Source organism: Lepisma saccharinum, chromosome 1, assembly GCF_977018435.1.
Source record: "Lepisma saccharinum chromosome 1, izLepSacc3.1, whole genome shotgun sequence".
NCBI lineage: Eukaryota > Metazoa > Arthropoda > Insecta > Zygentoma > Lepismatidae > Lepisma > Lepisma saccharinum.
Genome location: NC_139229.1, coordinates 37011035 through 37028461, shown reverse-complemented (window position 1 = coordinate 37028461; position 17427 = coordinate 37011035). Strand labels below are relative to the sequence as shown.

The 17427-nt window shown below is 38.9% G+C and overlaps 1 protein-coding gene across 8 annotated transcripts in view; it reads left to right on the top strand.

Moving 5' to 3' along the window:
- LOC145994646 (TOX high mobility group box family member 4-like) overlaps positions 1–17427 on the top strand; it is an 855605-nt gene that overhangs the window by 767372 nt on the left and 70806 nt on the right. For all 8 annotated transcript variants that reach the window (XM_083130798.1, XM_083130789.1, XM_083130816.1 and 5 more), the window contains one exon: positions 7786–7857. In XM_083130798.1, coding sequence (XP_082986924.1) covers positions 7846–7857 — 12 coding nt within the window. In that variant the 5' untranslated portion in view covers positions 7786–7845. The remainder of the gene's footprint in view (positions 1–7785; positions 7858–17427) is intronic.

Genomic DNA, 17427 nt, shown 5'->3' with positions numbered 1-17427 from the left:
TATTCATGTAGCACTTGCACTTTTCCCAACATTTTATCCAAGCGAAAACTATAGTGCGTGTTATACGTGGAATAATTCCCAATGCTACATGAATCCACCTGTAAATGTGTTTCCAACGATTTTTCGCCTTCTTTCGGAAGGCTTTGCATCACCGAGAAAAGCGACGGGGTTCTGGCAGGAGATCGAGTGCGCACTTACCGCCACACGGGAGCCGTGTCTTCGCTACTTGTCACGCGGGATACATTTTGCATTACCAACCGAAGTGGCACGATTTTGACGAAGATGAGTGCACATCTATTGTCGCTCGGGAGCCGTAACATCGGCATTTCCTCAAATATCGGTCCCAACAGATCAAATTTTAACGAACAGGTGTAGGCCATGTGATCTACAATTTAAAATACTAGTTTAAAAGCACAAGTGTAAAATTAATGTATATATTTGGCAGGAAAATGTTCTAAAATAAAAACGTTAATAGGGAAAACAACACAGATTTTAGGGAAAAATAACCCCGATTTTGGGGGGGGGGAAAAACATTGAAAAATCAAGCTCCCCTACTCATAGTTTTAAATGTGTTCTACTCCTTAAGACGAGACCACATGATGTGAAAGTTGAAAGTCTTGATCTAAATACAGGTACGTATCCAAATAAGTCACGTTTATTGATTGTTTATTGATTTGGTTTATTTTACTTCGGTTTTCTGACAATTTTGGCTAATTTCGAAGATGTGAATGAGTGATGAAATTGATGAATGGACACTTACAAACAACCATGCCCAAGCAGGGATTCGAACCCGGGATCCCTGGCGTCGTAGAGTGATGTGCTAATCACTTCGCTACGAGGGCCAGCAAGATAAGACGTGCTTGCATTCATAATGTTGGTATGTTTTGCTATTCAAACAAATTCTTTTTTTTTTCTGTAAAAGAAGCTTGTAAAGTAAATGTTATGCTCTAATGTCTTCATATTCAGCTACTTCAGAGAAGAAGAATAAATGTGGTGTCTAGTAACTTCCGTACTTCCATTGGTATTAATTGGCAGGCTTCTGCAAAGTCGCAGCAATTGAAAGATTAAGGAAACACTTGAAATTCATTAGTGCTTTAGTCAATCGCGCTCTTCTTTCTTTCCCAATTCGATCGAGACGCTCGCTTCTATTCTGCTGCCCCAGTTGGGAAGAATAAAGAGGGTTGGATCATCCCTTCTCAGTCTTATTATTTCTTCTCCCTCAATTAATTAGTCTCTCCCCATCGAGCTGTCAGTCTCTGGAGCACCTAATTACAATCTGATTATATTAACCAGAGCTGTCACCTACTTAAAGGGTTCGTTGCTGTTAACAAGGTTTGTTTTCTTTTCTCTCACACTTTGAATGCGATTTTGGGGGGAGAGTTGGAAAATTAAATAAGATATTTACTTGATGTGTGTGAGTTGGAGGAAGTGAATGAGATGCTTACTTCTTGCGTGTGAGTTGGAAGAAGTGAATAGGATATTACTTTTTGCGTGTGAGTTGGAAGAAGTGAATGAGATGTTTACTTCTAGCGTGTGAGTTGGAAAAGTGAATACGATGTTTACTTTTTGCGTGTGAGTTGGAAGAAGTGAATAGGATATTTACTTCTTGCGTGTTAGTAGGAAGAAGTGAATACGATATTTACTTCTTGCGTGTTACTTGGAAGAAGTGAATGAGATATTTACTTCTTGCGTGTGAGTTGGAAGAAGTGAATGAGATTTTTACTTCTTGCGTGTGAGTTGGAATAAGTTAATATGATATTTATTTCCTGTGCGAGTTGGAAGAAGTGAATATTATATTTCATTCTTGCGTGTGAGTTGGAAAAGTGAATAAGATATTTACTGCTTGCGTGTGAGCTGGAGGAAGTGAATATGATATTTATTTTTTGCATGTGAATAAGATATTCACTTCTTGCGTTTGACCACACAATTTACATTGTGAACGAAAACAAAAAATATGTATATGTTATATTGCGTTATATTTGTATACAAGAAGTGCACAATTTTTAAGCCAAATATCATTTACTACGTTTTTGATTATCAAATTAGCTTTCCATCATAAACTAATTTTATTTGTCTTTATCGTTCATTTTCTTTGTAATTGGCAGGTTGAAGGGTGAAAGGTTGTAAAGTTTATAGTCGTCTGTTTTCTAGAACTTTGATAGTAACAGCTGTTTTTAAAGTTAATGATCCTTTCTTAATGACTGAATGTTATGAGGAAAAATGTTACGGACTTCATTTGTCTTTCAGCTATCAAAAGGCTTTACAATATGCTTGCTTTCATTGAAAGCTTTCTCAACTGAAACTGCTCCTTTTAGAGGCCTATTCACCCCATAGAAACTTTTCTTCTTTGATTCCGATCCTAAGTTTAATAAAGGTGGGAGATAATTTTCTGCCAGTATGCATGGTGGCTATACTATATCAGTGTTCGGAATGTTACTTGATGCATCAAGTAAGTCATTTTACAGTAACTTCAAAAAGTAACTGTAATGTACTTTTACAAACACTTTCTGCTGGAAATTCAACAGTAACTTCAAAAAGTAACTGTAATGTACTTTTACAGACACTTTCTGCTGGAAATTCTCTTCCAAATACATTACACAAAATCTAATTGTAGCAAAATACAGTAAAACTTCGTTAATCAGGAGTAATGGGGGGATAAGTTGACCGGTTTAACGAAAGTCCGGATTAACTTAAAAACATTAAAAGAACAGTAGAAATTGCATTAAAAGTCCGTTTACATCTTGCCTAAATACACTATACAGTACAGTACAAAGTCTGCGGGAAACAATTTCATCAGTGGTTGACTACCTTGTCTTTGGGAAGTTCTCTTGTTGACTTCTAGCCACATTTAAAACCTTGCATTCTGCTTTTTTCTTCCTTTTTCCTTTTGCCTGTCCGAATTAAGTTAAGTTCGGCTTATCGGGATCCGGATTAACGAGGTTTTACTGTAAATACATGAAGACTTGTGTGTGTTTTGGAGCCGCAGTGGTCTTGATAGAGGGTCTGCCTGCCACGCGGGGGACCCCTTTTCGAGTCCCGAGATGAGTGATCTAAAGTTGGAAATTTTCCAGCCTTGTCCCCGCATAAAGAGGCGCTGGGGCTCACCCGGCCTCATATAAATGGCTACCTGGGGTCAACCCTGGAACACCCTGAAACTATTCAGATCGAACTCTCCACATACGTCGTGAAACCACGCTCTGTTGTACACTCCTGTTCAGGGATGGTGTGCACATTTGATAAATTGTGCCACTTCATCTGAACAGGAGTGTACGTTGATGACTGGAATTGCATCAACTACTTTTATTTACATAATGTCGGCTATTGCTGTGTGCTGCGTACTTCCCTCCAATTCGCCTTGTTCGCTCAGACTGCCTTATCTTCTTTTGTTGGTCTTCAATCAGGTGTTTGAATATTTTATGGTGTGGCGATGATATATTGACGTTGTCGTTGAAGCACATGCCGTTTCGCAACGTACGATGACAGATTATCGATTACAACGAGCGTTGTACGTGAACCGGAAAGAATGAGGTGTAATTGGTTTTATTTCATAAGTCCATGTTTTGGGAACACGTGAAAAATAAGAGTATTGCTTTACTTTGTAAAAGCTCAGGGGTGACAGCACCGGGAAGGGAGAGATTGCTTTACCTAACTTTCCATTTACACGATCTTGCCTAATTTTCTCAAACAAATATACAAGATGATTTTTTATTCACAGTACACTGTCTTGGGATATACAGGGGGAGTCAAAAGTCCCTTAACGCCCTCTACAAAATGTAATGGAGTTATGCCGAGTACAGTTGGTCATGATAGAAACAGGTTAGGCTCAGATGGAACCATAGTTGTGTGTGTCAAGCCGAGGTCCGCCATATTTAATTCAACTCAAGAATTTAAATGCGAAGGGGGTGGTATGAAGTATCAAATCAGGTTAGAATTTCACGAGAAATGCAGTGGTGAAGGTTTTTCCGACGTATCTTGAACCAGTAAAACGTTATAAATAAACGCTTGTACTAATTTTCTCCCGCCAACGCATCAGTAACGCATCGAGATCATTATGTCGTTTAGGGAGAGAAGTTTGCATGCCATTGTACATTGATCTGTGCAATCAATCAATAATGTTATCGCAAAATTATTGTATAATGAACGCCATAAATGGGTAATATACCTGTTGCGTTCAATTTCTGAAATAAATATATAAATAAATAAATAATTGTAATCAGCTACATCCCCGAAGAGTTGAATATTATGAATGGTTGTTTCGAACGATTACAGAGTGACGCTTCTGTTGGGAGTTAATAAACAAAATATGCTATATTTATTAACTGATAACCTATACTTTGGACAGAAACTGTCTCGCAACGTTGTCATATTGAAGTGGAGCTCCGTCCTGTTAATAATATGAAAAGTATCTTTAGAAAAATTACCTTATTCCGTAAGCAAGTATGAAACAACCTCTTCACTTAAGAAATCCAAGTAGCCCCCAGTATTTAAGGTTCCTTCGATGAAAAATTAACCAACCAAGCGCATTCCGTACACCACCACCAACCATTCGGCTGAGATGTGTCCAATGCTTATTTACTTTCAGGACATGGGCATGAAATCGCAGACCTCGTTATTTAGTAAAGTTCCAGCAGGCGGCCATCCTGACGGTACTTTTCCTCAGTCACCCAGCTAAATGCTGCTGTGGCAATGACACACGACACTTCCTCCCACATCATTCTGACTTCCATTCCACAGCTCCGTCAACTCTTCGTAGCGATTAAACTAATTGTAGAAGTAAGCGGCGTTGATCGGATTAGCCAAACCGATCAGATGAAACACGCGTACGTGTTGATTTATAGGCATGCAGAGTTACTTCCGTGACACAGATATGGAATACTTTATTACAAGTAGCAGGTTCGCTGAAAAATCTCCTTAATATCTTCCGTTTCTCGCTCTTGGCGCGACTATTCCTCCAGAACCTTTCCAAGTTGGCAGGAATCCAGCAGACAGCTCTGATTGATCACTTCCGAAGACAGATTTCAAGTGCTCCAAACTATTATCAGAGAGGGACTGTATCTAGAATAATAAGCATTCGTCAAGTTATTTTTGTGAAGCCTTCAGGATGAACATCTGTAAATCTCGTCCCGGCCTTCGCTTGGCTCCATCCATGTTATGTTCAAAATGTAATTTACAAGGAACCTATGTCGCAGTAAGCGAAACAGTGGAGTTACGTCCTGAATAAAGCCTTTTATTTCTCTGTATAATGTCTTCCAGCAGCACAATAGTACATCACTTGTCATGTGGATGCTAAGTCTTTTTTAACCATGATTTGGCAGTTCTTGATTACATCTTGCCACTTGTCTAGTTCACTTTTACGTTATAACCATTAGATTGATTGATTTGGTTTATTTTACTTCGCTTTTCTGCCACTTTTGACTAATCGCGAAAATTAGGATGATGTGATGAAATTGTTGAAGGGACGTACACTCGCAAAGAACGCCAATACCTAGGCCGGGAATCGAACCCGGGACACCCAGTGTCGCAGCGCTCTCTAATAACCACTACACAACGGAGGTCGACTCTACTATTAGAGATACTCTGGTAATAATATATAGATGCGCACAATTTTTCCATTAGTACATAAAGACAAGGTGTGTACATTTCAAATCACAGTTACAGCAGTGCGAAATAAACGAAAATTCTTAATTGCACGAAACTTCTCTTCAACCAACCTTTAAGAGCGTATAATCGAACTGTTGGTTGCCACCTCGGATAAAAGAGTCCCTTCAGAAATTTTGCATTTTTATATGCATGTATATGTATTTTCGTTATTTAGCGATTTTCTGCCACTTTTGGCCAATTGCATCGACGAGGAAGAATGTTGATTAGATGAAATTGACGAAGGGACACTCACAAAAATAAACCAATGCCCACTTTAGGATTCGAACCAAGGACCGTCGCTAGTCTAGCGCTTAAAATACTGGGCTACCGAGGCAAACCTCGTGTATAAGCTGGTCTGAAACGAAAAGTCCTTGGTTCGAAATGCCTTGAGACTAGATAATTTAAAAGAAAAATTTCTCCATCGTTGCAAACAAGATATTGTAGAGAAACTGAACATTATTACCAGGGAATTGATTTATATGTAAATACATATATTGCATATAATGCTAAAATCAATGTTATTTTGTATTATCTTTACGATTATTGGTATGTAGGCTCGAAAATAACTGTTTTTATTTTCCACATTTTAGTTACACTGTAAAATAGGTTGGTGTTAAAACAACACAGAGTGTGGTCCCTGGAGGTCTACACCACATTTTGGTCAACATTTAACCTCAGTGATGTGAAAAGGGTGTTGATTGCAACCATTTGTCTGTGATATTTCAACACCAATGAGGTTAAACGTTGGCCAATATATGGTGTAGACCTCCGGGGACCACACTCTGTGTCGGTTTGACACCAACATTTTTTACAGTGTACTGTTACATATAGTTTCGATATTTTCAAACATTTTCAGACATATATTCCAGATTCATGCTATTAATATACAGGGTGTATCATAAGTAATAGCGCAAACCAACACAGTTGAAAGTACACGATAATAAAAGCAAAAAAGTCTCGGTAAACGAGCCGTTTTCGAGATAATTGCGAATGTGTGCTTACAAGCCGACACTGCCTTCATAGTTTGTAAACGTCGTCACAGTTGGTAAAATGCTAAAAATTCATTTTGTAAACACCGTGTGCTTTATTCCTTGCGCGTTCCGAGGTTTGCTGTTTGTTTACAAAACAAACATTTCCGAGAGGTGGCGTTGCAATCAAACACGATGGGTACATTCAGTACAGAGAACTGTACATGCTTGTGACCAATTCCGAAATGATCCGTGGGTGTTTGAAAGAATTCGAAACTCAATGCGGAATCGCGTACAGTATTGCATCCAGATGCAGGACGAGACTTTGAACACCTCCTTTAACAGGTACGAGTGTACAGTAATTGTAACATGTAACATACTAACGTTTGTTAAAGTAAATAGGATGTTCAATAAAAGCAATGAGATCTACAATGACTTTTCTTACTGTATTATTAGCATTTTACCAACTCGGACGACGTTTACAATTAAGTCAGTGGCGGCTTGTAACCACACATTCGCAATTATCTCGAAAACGGCTCGTTTGCGGATCCATGTTTACTGAGACTTTTTTGCTTCTATTATCGTGTACTTTCAACTGTGTCAATTTGCGCTATTACTTATGATACGCCCTGTTTATTTTAGATCTTGACAATAGATATACAATGCATATGTCATTCTAACATTCTTTTGAACAATAGAAAATGCAAGCTCTTACTTTCGCAGTGAAATTAATCCCATTGCTCCATTCGATATTGAACGTAGTTTCAGTTACTATAATCGCACTTGTCTTTCGGGATAACAGGAGGACATTCACGTTTCAGCACGTGATAGAAAGTGTGGTAATCCATTGTCTTTGTAACAAAAAATAAAACATATTTTGTATTTGAATTTTGTATTACAATTAATGTCATGTAAGCCTAACTCATTTTATTTTGCTAGTTTGCTCAATGAAAATTCACAATTGTAAGTCCATATATAATTCCATATTTTGATTAAAATAATTAAATATGTATTTACACATGTAACACCTTCTTTGGCATATATAAATAAATCCGATCCCTGATTATTAAGTAGAGTTCACCCAGTGATTAGACTTAACATCTATTACATTTTGTTGAATGCACTCTATCTGTAAGATTGTAGAAGACTGACAAATGCTTTTTCTCTCTTGTTTCAGCGATCTGAAAACTTGGATTTGTCACTTTCTGTGCCTCCACCAATACAGGAAAACGGCTACATGGCTGACCAGGTAAATTTATCGCCTATTTACAGTGTTCGTCAGTGTGCGTTTTGTATTTTTTCATGTTTTTCTCCTTTTTTCCTGCAAACTGTTTATTGCGCTATAAATTAACTCCCGATGTCGCCGCAGCATTTCTTCCATCTCTATTGGCGAGCGTCGTAAATTAAGTAAGCTGTGAGCTCCGGTGTATTTTAATTGTGTGCTTAAATTTGATCTAGTCTGATGGAGGGTAGTTACTCTGTTGTAATGTGTAGGTGTTCAGAGGAACATGTTATTGGTTGCGGCCTCTTTTAATTTCTTCATGCTTGAAGCGGCTCTTGTGTACAACTAAGGATGATGTCTCGTTTCGTGTGCGAGGTTTGTCTGGAAGGGCAAGTCTCGCTCTCGTCTCGTCTGGATGAATACGGGAATGTGTCTCCACTACCTTGAATTGAACCGGGTACGATTGGTTATAAACATACACATATACATACAATATATATCAGTGTGTGTACCAGTTTTGAAATTCTGGAAAAGCATGGAAATTTACTCTGTTTCTGGAAAGAAATCAAAATTTTGGTACTACTGCACTGAACGTTTTTGAACAAAGAAAATGAACGAACAAGAAATTTTAAATTTGTTGTGGACACATCATATTTCAATCTGATATACTGAGTGTAACCGGTAGTTACAGTAGAAATTGTAGGTTTATTACTCTAGGGAAAGGTCTTGTTTTAAACTATGTTCATGTAGAAATTTACTACTGTAACTATTGGAATATCCCATTTTCTTGTTGCAATTTTTCTGTTGGGTTTGTCAGATATTAGAAGCAATACAGATTTTATTACAATTTTTACTATAATTATGTATTATTTATGCCATCATTCCGATTTTTCATAAAAATAATTATTTGTTAACCATAGGTTAATTCTTCCATTATCACTTTTACATGTGAAGTGAATATTCTAAAAACTTGGTCAAGTGGGATTCTAAAGTGTGATGCTAGTTAAATATGGTAACTTTGTACATATGGATTATCATAATGGCTTTAGCCTGGAAAACCTGGAAAAGTCAGGGAATTGTGGTTTTACTGCAGACACCCTGATACATTTATATGTCGAGCTAAATTTGCACTCACAATACTGACATGACATAAGAATGGAGTCTGGTTTGCACATGTGGTATGTATGTGGCTATATATTTATGTGTGTATGTTGGCTGCGTCGCTCTTCTGCCACATTCGGCTAATTGCGACGACGAGGATGATTGGCGACAAGATGAAATTAATGAAACGACATTAAAAAACACGTGAACAGGACAAAACAAAGCCTCATTGATTTGTTGATTTGGTAGTTTCAGTCCACTTTATGCACAGTAAGGCTAATTTGGATTGGACCTACAGTTTAAATTGGTATCCGAACCACTTTTTCCTCCACCGGTTATCGAACCCGGGACCCCTTGATTACAAAGCACACTACAACGCCAGGGTTCCTGGGTTCGAATCCCAGCAAGTATTCTTTGTGGGCATCCATATATCGTCACATCCTCACAATCGCGATTATCCAAAAGTGGAAGAATTGCGACGGTATATGGTAAAAAAACAACAACATAAATATGTTAAAGACAAAGTGTACAAGCACACACTCATGTTAGATCAAATATTAAAAATCAAAATTTCCTCCCATCAAATGACCAGAATCAATACATAGACGAAACACACATGGGACATATTTATTGGCGATGAGTCGTAACGAGATTGTTTCGGAAACCGATCTGGAAGTGTTTTCCAGTCGCGGAGAACAATCGAAAGTAGGAAGCAGAAAAAAAGGGGCCATGGAGAGTCGGAGAAAAAAGTGGCACAGACGGGGCCGGTTTTCGTAGGGAAATGAGAGATAGCGGAGGGAAGGGAATGAAACTGGAGATTGGAGTGAGGAGGAGAATGTAAATAAATTGAGGAAATTGAACCCAGCATTGCGACTCAAAATATTCCAGTTAGTGGCGATCATGGCTCATGCTAGAATTCTTTGAAATTGTGTTCTCTTGTTAGAGGGGGGTACCAGGCCCGTACCCAGAATCTTTTTGAGCGGGACATGGAACTTTCTCCTTTCCAATCTTAAGGAGTTTGAATTCATTTAGTGGTACGAGATCCACACAGGGTGCGAAATCCTGGGGGGATTTCCCCCACCAACAATCGTGGCCTCAAAAATGCCCCCACCAAAAATTTTCGGTGGGGATAGTTTTTGTTGCAACAAACAAAAGATAAGCAATTACTTTTAATTTCAAGTATACTGTACTAAGAATAATATCGAATACATACACAAATTAGTGTAGTTGTGAGTGTTCAATGCTTTTTCTCTCTCTCAAATCTACATTAAAACGCACAATAAAAGTAAAACAAGAATGCAAAACAATAATAACTGTGAAATCTAATTGATTTATGTTAACGTATATCAAAAACTAAATAAAAACTTACACATAATAAAACATTCAACTATTTCATAATTTATTAACCTCTTTAACCAGTTAGTAAAGGACGTAGTTTGCTACTTTTTAATATCTGATATATATGAAAGTAACAAATATATTTATTTTTGTGTGATTTATAATAATTGGTTGATTTGGTGCTTTAAGTCCACTTTAAGCACAGCAAGGCTAATTGGGACTAGACATACTGCTTAATTAAAGTGGGGTCCGAACTACTTGTGCCTCCACCGGGTATCGAACCGGGACCCCTTGATTACAAGGTGACGACGCTACCACTGCGCCATCGGGGAGGCCTGATTTATAATAATAATAATAATAATAATATATTTTTAATTTAGTATTTCATTTTTACTTTTAATAAAGTTATAAATATAGCTATGTATCGTATAATTTATATGTATGTTTGTGGGGGAGGGGGTTTGTAGATTAAGATCCCCCTCCACCAGTCTTAAGTGATTTCGCACCCTGCCCAAAATGCTGTTGGATTGATTGAATTAGGTTATTTTACGTCGCTGTTCTGCCACTTTGTTTAATCGCAACGATGATGTTGAAATTGATGAAGGCACCTTACACCCTCGTCCAGACTAGGATTCGAACCTGGGACCCCTGGCATTGTAGTGTGTTGTACTACCCACTCCGCCATGGAAGTTGGCGTGTGGATGGAAATCTTTTTAAAAAAGATAATAAAGTTTAATCACGATATGTAACAATTTCCTCTTGCATTCATTAGAAGAAATAAAACAGATTAAAATTTTAAAATCTCACACGGTTAAGTCTTCCAATGGCTAACAGTTCATTAAATGCTTTCATCCCAGAGCAAAAGAACGAATTACGCCGTTAAACGAAAAGGAATTAAGAATCGGAGGGTGGCATAAGAATTTCACCTTAAAAATCAGCTTAACTTTTCTTTACTTCAAGATAAACACCTCTCGAAATATGAGGCCTTTTTTTTCCAACTTCTTATACATGGATCCATTTCACTTTTTTCCTTAAAAGTTTCTTTTCTTTCTCCTTTCCAATCTTAAGGAGTTTGAATTCATTTAGTGGTACGAGATCCACACACCAGAGTGAGCTGATGTCGTCCTTCTCACCTCCCCTGTTCCCTTCCCCTACTTTTCCAGCTCGTTTTCGTTTTCCTTCCTGAATAACTTGGCGAAACAGTTTCTCCCTTTTCTTTTCTCCCCCTCTCTTTCTTGCTCCTTGCACGGCAACCCCAGAGGATCTTGAAAGAAAATTTCCCCCCCTTCCCTGCTCTCCCTCCGGGACAAACAGGGGGTTCATTTCCTTCGGCTTGACGACAATTGTCGGTAGGAAATTGTCGATGCTAAATCAACTAATTAAACAACTTGCCCTTAAGCCGAAACATTGATTTGCCTGTTCCCCCCACCCCCTTCCGTCTTCGTCTTCACAGAAATATATCTATATTTCTTTGTCTCCTTTTCTTTTCATAGAGTGAGTGTGTGTGTTTCTTCCTTCTCGCATTAAAATTCATTAAAATTCCATTTTAATTGCTGAAAAAAATTTAATTACTCTGTAATGCTACTTCATTAGCATCTAGATTAAGATTTAATTCGTTAATTTCCACATTGTTTCTTTCCAGTTATTTAGTTAGTTTTGTCGGTCACAATCTATCCGCGAGGAATTCCTTGGAGAAAGCCTGCTTTCTTTCTTTTCACCGATGCATGGGAGCTCTTTTTTATTTATTTTTTTTTGTTTTAGGTACTCTTCTTGAACACTCCAGCAATTATGTTGTTTGATGTCACTACGTTAAGAATTCTTCACTGACCTTTACGTTACACAGTTTGTTTGAATTGCTGTTATAAGTCCACTTTATGCACAGATAGGCTAATCGGGATTGGACCTACAGTTTAAAGAATCCGAACCACTGTGCAATGAGCCTCCACCGGGTATCGAACCCGGGAACGTTATACAATTAGTGTATGTAGAATTGTTGCTATTTAGTGTACGTAGAATTGTTGCTATGTGCAAAGACAAACTAGACGGTAACACGATTGTCTTGTTTCCATGTTACAAGAAACACTAAAGATGCTAACCAAGGCAGCCATTATTATATAATAAAACACTATACACGTAACCTTTCAACCCTACATCAGGGCCAAGACTTTAGTTCTGTTCTTACAGTCTGAAGAAGTCCCCGATATAGGGTTGAAAGGTTACGTGTATAGTGTTTTATTATTTAATAATAACTGCCTTTGTCAGCATCGTTAGCGTTTCTTGGCAAATTACACTGTCAAAAGCTTGATGTAAATTAACACCATCTGCGATCTTACCGATTCTCAGACCTGGTGTAACAGAACACTCCTTTCGGTGTTACTGCGGAGTTGACATTGTTCAGAGCAATCTTTGGTGCATTGTTGCACCGCTGATTTCTCCAACGACTCCAAGTGTAAAGGTCTTCAGCACTAGAGTCGGTGTGGTGCCAAATCACTTTCTGGCAGCTTAGTGGTATATATTTGGTGTGCACAGTGGGATCCATAAATATTACCGTGCAAATTGACCACGACTATTGTCATTAATTTTTCTCTTGCATCCTATGTATCTTTAAGCGATGGATTTTTATGTATGCTGGTGGAGAAGTTGTCAGCAACTTGTTTTGAGTTTTCTTTTAATTCTTGATACTCTTATTGAGTCAAATAAAGCGCACGAACATGGTGATGGACAATTTGAATTGTAATACTCGTGGATCCCACTGTATCATACGCCCTTTAGTTTAATAGTTGGAAAGCAGGGACGGCACCAAAAAGAGAGGACAGGAAAGAGCGGCAATATATTCTTGGCAGTCATATTTAATATGTCCCACACCATTAAAAATGCATATTTAGGTTAAGCAGAAAAGTAAATGCTCTTTTATCTCGTGTGCTGAGGTGATGTGATGTCACTAGTAGAGGGTGGATACTCGCCGGGAATTCCTTGAATTTCGAGAAATGTGCGTGGATTTTTCTCCGTAGCCTTGAAAAATTGAAACTTTTATTAATCTAAATCCCATTGAATTTATAAATGCCTTGAGGCAAGTTTTTCACAATGTAGCTTTTATTTTTATCGAGGAAGAAAAATGAAGCTGCGTGGAAAATAAAACAGAATCCTCTGATCAGTTTGCTTTGTGTAGAACAATCTATCTGACAGACGGACGATTATTGCAAGATAATAATATATAGCCTATTGAAGTATTGTAGATTAGTTAAATTTGAGTTCGAAAAATTTATTTGCAACAACCTATGAAATTTATCACCATCAGTAATACAAAATATTGTAGAGAATACATGATTTTTTTACATGGCAATTTGGTTACAAATGCTCTATGTGGGAACCGTGGGTGACCCGACAAATGTCTACATTGTAATCAAACTGCCAAACACGGCTCAACATGTCCTCTGTAACTGTGGTTGTTGCTTGCTCAGTTCTCCCCCTAAGTTCAACAACATCACGTGGAAGAGGAGGGACATAAACAAGGTTCTTCACATATCCCCATACAAAAAATCGCAGGGGGCGATATCGAGGGACCTTGGGGGGAGGGGGGTGCACTTCATCACCTTCATTCAAGCCTGGCCTACCACCTCCTTTCTTCGCATACAAGCATCCAGTGTTGAACAAATTTTCGATACCAACTGAGGATCGCCTTTCTGGTAGGAGTTTCTTTCCCATACTTGGTACTAAATTTCCGTTGGACATCTGTAGCACTTTTTGATTTCTCAAATTGTTGTTAATATAATTTTATGTATGTGGGTGGTGAGAGGCGGTAATGCGTAAGGTTGAAATAGAGAAAACATCTGCTTGTAGCCTTGCATTTTTGGAAAGTTCGCCTTGAAAACCGGGAATTATACACCCTGTAGTAGAAAGAGATGCTTCATTGAAATCACATTCCTTATTTTACCGTTACCAAAAATATTTACCAAACGTGTTGTGTTAATTCAAGCACTCTTTTCTGTGTGGCGTCCTGGAAAATGCGATTCCTCCGTAGCGAAACTTCCAAGTTTCAGCCAACTTCACGAATTTTTCATTTACATGATCTGCCATTCTGTTTCAGATGCTTTTCCGGCTAATTTGTGCCACGATACCTTTTGGTGTGCACGCTGAACCAATTGAAGACGGATGCACAGGTTGCTTCACACTACGCTAACAATGCGCGTAAGAACCAATGAACGCCTCTTCACTCGAATAACAAACAGAACTACTGCAAAGCATGGCAGGACTCAACTTTCTGTGAACGATCGACCAAGAGCAGTGTGAAAATTCGGTCACCACACCGTATGTGTGCGGATTCCTTCCACCGCAGCGGCTGATGAAGTGTGAAGCTTACAAAGAGACACGGCAGGTTCTTTTGACAACCAACCGTGGCCAAATTTCATCACAACCGAACGAGGAGTGTATCGAAACGTTGCTAAGATGGCAACTGTTTTCCACATTCCAGCTGATGTGCATTTTCCCCCTTTGTGAGGCAAAGATCTGGCGTGGTATTGGATTTTTATGCATCTGCATATTTATTTTCATGTGTGTTCAGAATCTTCAAAGGTTAAACTTAAACTGTCAGTGAATACGGCACATCTCAGGATTTTCTGTTGTTTGAATTGATAATTCAGAAAGTGGTTATTGTAATTGCCTGTGTAGGTTGTATAATATTGTGCTTGAACTCTATTCAAATTCGGTTGTTTAGCTTAATCGCGAATGAGATTGCCCCCCGACCCCCCTCTCTCTCTCTATCTATCTTTACCTCCTTTAACTTTCGTTCCCCTTCCTTTACTCTTTCCCCATCCGGTCCCGTGGCGGAGTGGTTAGCACATCGCGCTACGACGCTAGGGGTTCCGGGTTCGAATCCTGGCGGCCTGGACATGTATGTTTGTAAGTCCATTCATCCATCATCCCTCATCCCCATCTTTGCAAATTAGTCTAATCCTCCAGGATTGCAATGCTCTTTTCGCACTGAACCTGCCTGCACGGCAAAAGTGGCACAAGAAGCTAAGTAAAATAAAGCAAGTCAATTAATCAATTTGCCGAACTCCGTGGCGGAGTGGATATCGCAACGGCTAAGACGCCAGAGGTTCCTGGCTCGAATCCTGGCCTAGGCAGGAGTGTTCTTTGTGAGACTCTCTTCTTCAATTTCATCATATCACCACTCATACTCTTTCGCGGTTAGCCTAAAAATGGCAGAAAAGTGAACTAAATAATAAACCAAATCAATGAATCAAGAACGAGTATCTGAAACTTAGTTTGTACATTGGTTAAAGGCTTAAGCATTTTATCATGAACTTTGTAAATGCTGTGTGTAATAAATACGAAGGTATAACACTGTTCGTAATTTTTGTCAGTTTCTGTTAAACTTTGAAAAAGGGGCATTTGTATGTGAGGAATCATATTAGCACTAATAATCATGCGTGAGTGAAGTAAGTAATGCTGAATTACCTAATAGAATATCTTTAATACCACATATATCAATCCGCAATTATCTTCAAATATACAGCGGCCTATTTAACTCTTTTTAGCAGGCAATAAATTGTTTCTCAGAAAGTAGGCGAAACACTCATATGACCTCAAAAAATGAAAATTAGTTTTTTTGAAGGGTTTATTTTTTTGCGCGATGTTAAATATGCCCTCCTGTTTGCCTTTAACTAGCTTAATGACAATCTGAACAAGAGCTGTGAATGTTATGAATGACAAAGGACTGTCGAATTCCTCCTCCTCCTCCGATCTGCTGAAAAGAAAGTTAATAAATATCTTGCCAGGGCTTTGAAATACTTAAGTGGGCTAACAGCATTTCAAAACATAAGGTGACGTCGTATGGTAATCATACAACTTGTTAACTTTCACTTTTTGCATTGCTTTATAGCGGCAATAAATGTCTATCTGGCGTTCACAGATCAAGGTGCACGTGTTTTTCTGGTGCATTGATATATTAAGGAAGCGATGTTGATATATATCCCCCTCCAGAAAAAAAAATACAGGTCCTAGATCATTATTGTGCTACAGGGGCAGTGTTTTACAAACAGATCAGTGACAGATTTTGTTATGTAGTCTTCAAACACCGGATTCCTGGTTTTAGCACTTCAACATAAGTGCTGCAAGTTCTGTTTCAGACTCGGTTTTACCTTGTAATCAAGAAGTCCTGGGTTAGGTTGCTAATGGAGGCATATTGTACAGTGGTTCGGATCCCTTGTAGGTCCACACGACCTCCGTGGCGGAGTGGTTACCACAGCACGCCACGACGCTAGGGGTTCCAGGTTCGAATATCGGCCTGGACATGGGTGTTTTTTGTTAGTGTCCCTTCATGAATTCCAAATCATCACTCATCCTCTTCGTCGCGAGGAGTAACCAGAAGTGACAGAAAAGCGAAGTAAAATAACAAGATCAATCAGTGTAATGACTGAATACGTATATATAATTATGAGTGAGATTGTTCTGTTCTACATAACTAAACGTATAAGGTAAAAAAAAAAGTACCCCGTGCATATAACACCATGCCATGAAGGCACTTTTAGGGGATGTGATTCTCGATCTCGACCATTTTGGAGGTCATGTGATCAGCATCACGCTCCGACCGCCTTTACCCCCCCAGATACCCATTGATTTTAGGCTGTGTGAGCCTCGGAGCCGCTTTATGCGGGAAAAAATTCCGACCTTATATCACCCACCCCAGGATTCGAACCCGGATCTCCGCGTGGTAGACGCCCTACCGACTAGGCCACCGCGGCTCCTAACTAAACGTATTTAAATCCAAATTGGGCTCCCGCAAACACATCAAATCAGCCACGACCCTGCCCATGACGTAAGTATAGGATATCGAAATAGGGAAAGGTTTTCAACTGAGAAGTTCATGCCCCTCCCCCTATTACCTGTTCTAGTAATTTCGTTGGTTTGCTTTTAAGTCCACGTTATGCGCAAAACGCTAATCGGGACTGGGCCTACAGTTTAAAGTGGGATCCGAACCACCGGGCATCAAACCCGGGACCCCTTTATTACAAGACGAGGGATTTACCACTGCGCCATAGGGGAGGCTCGTAGTAATATCGTGAAAGGAAAATTGAACAATTCATTGCCTGTTTTGCAGATAGCTACGGGATCAAGGGAACAGTTCGTATGAAGATATAAATTCCAGGAAATTCT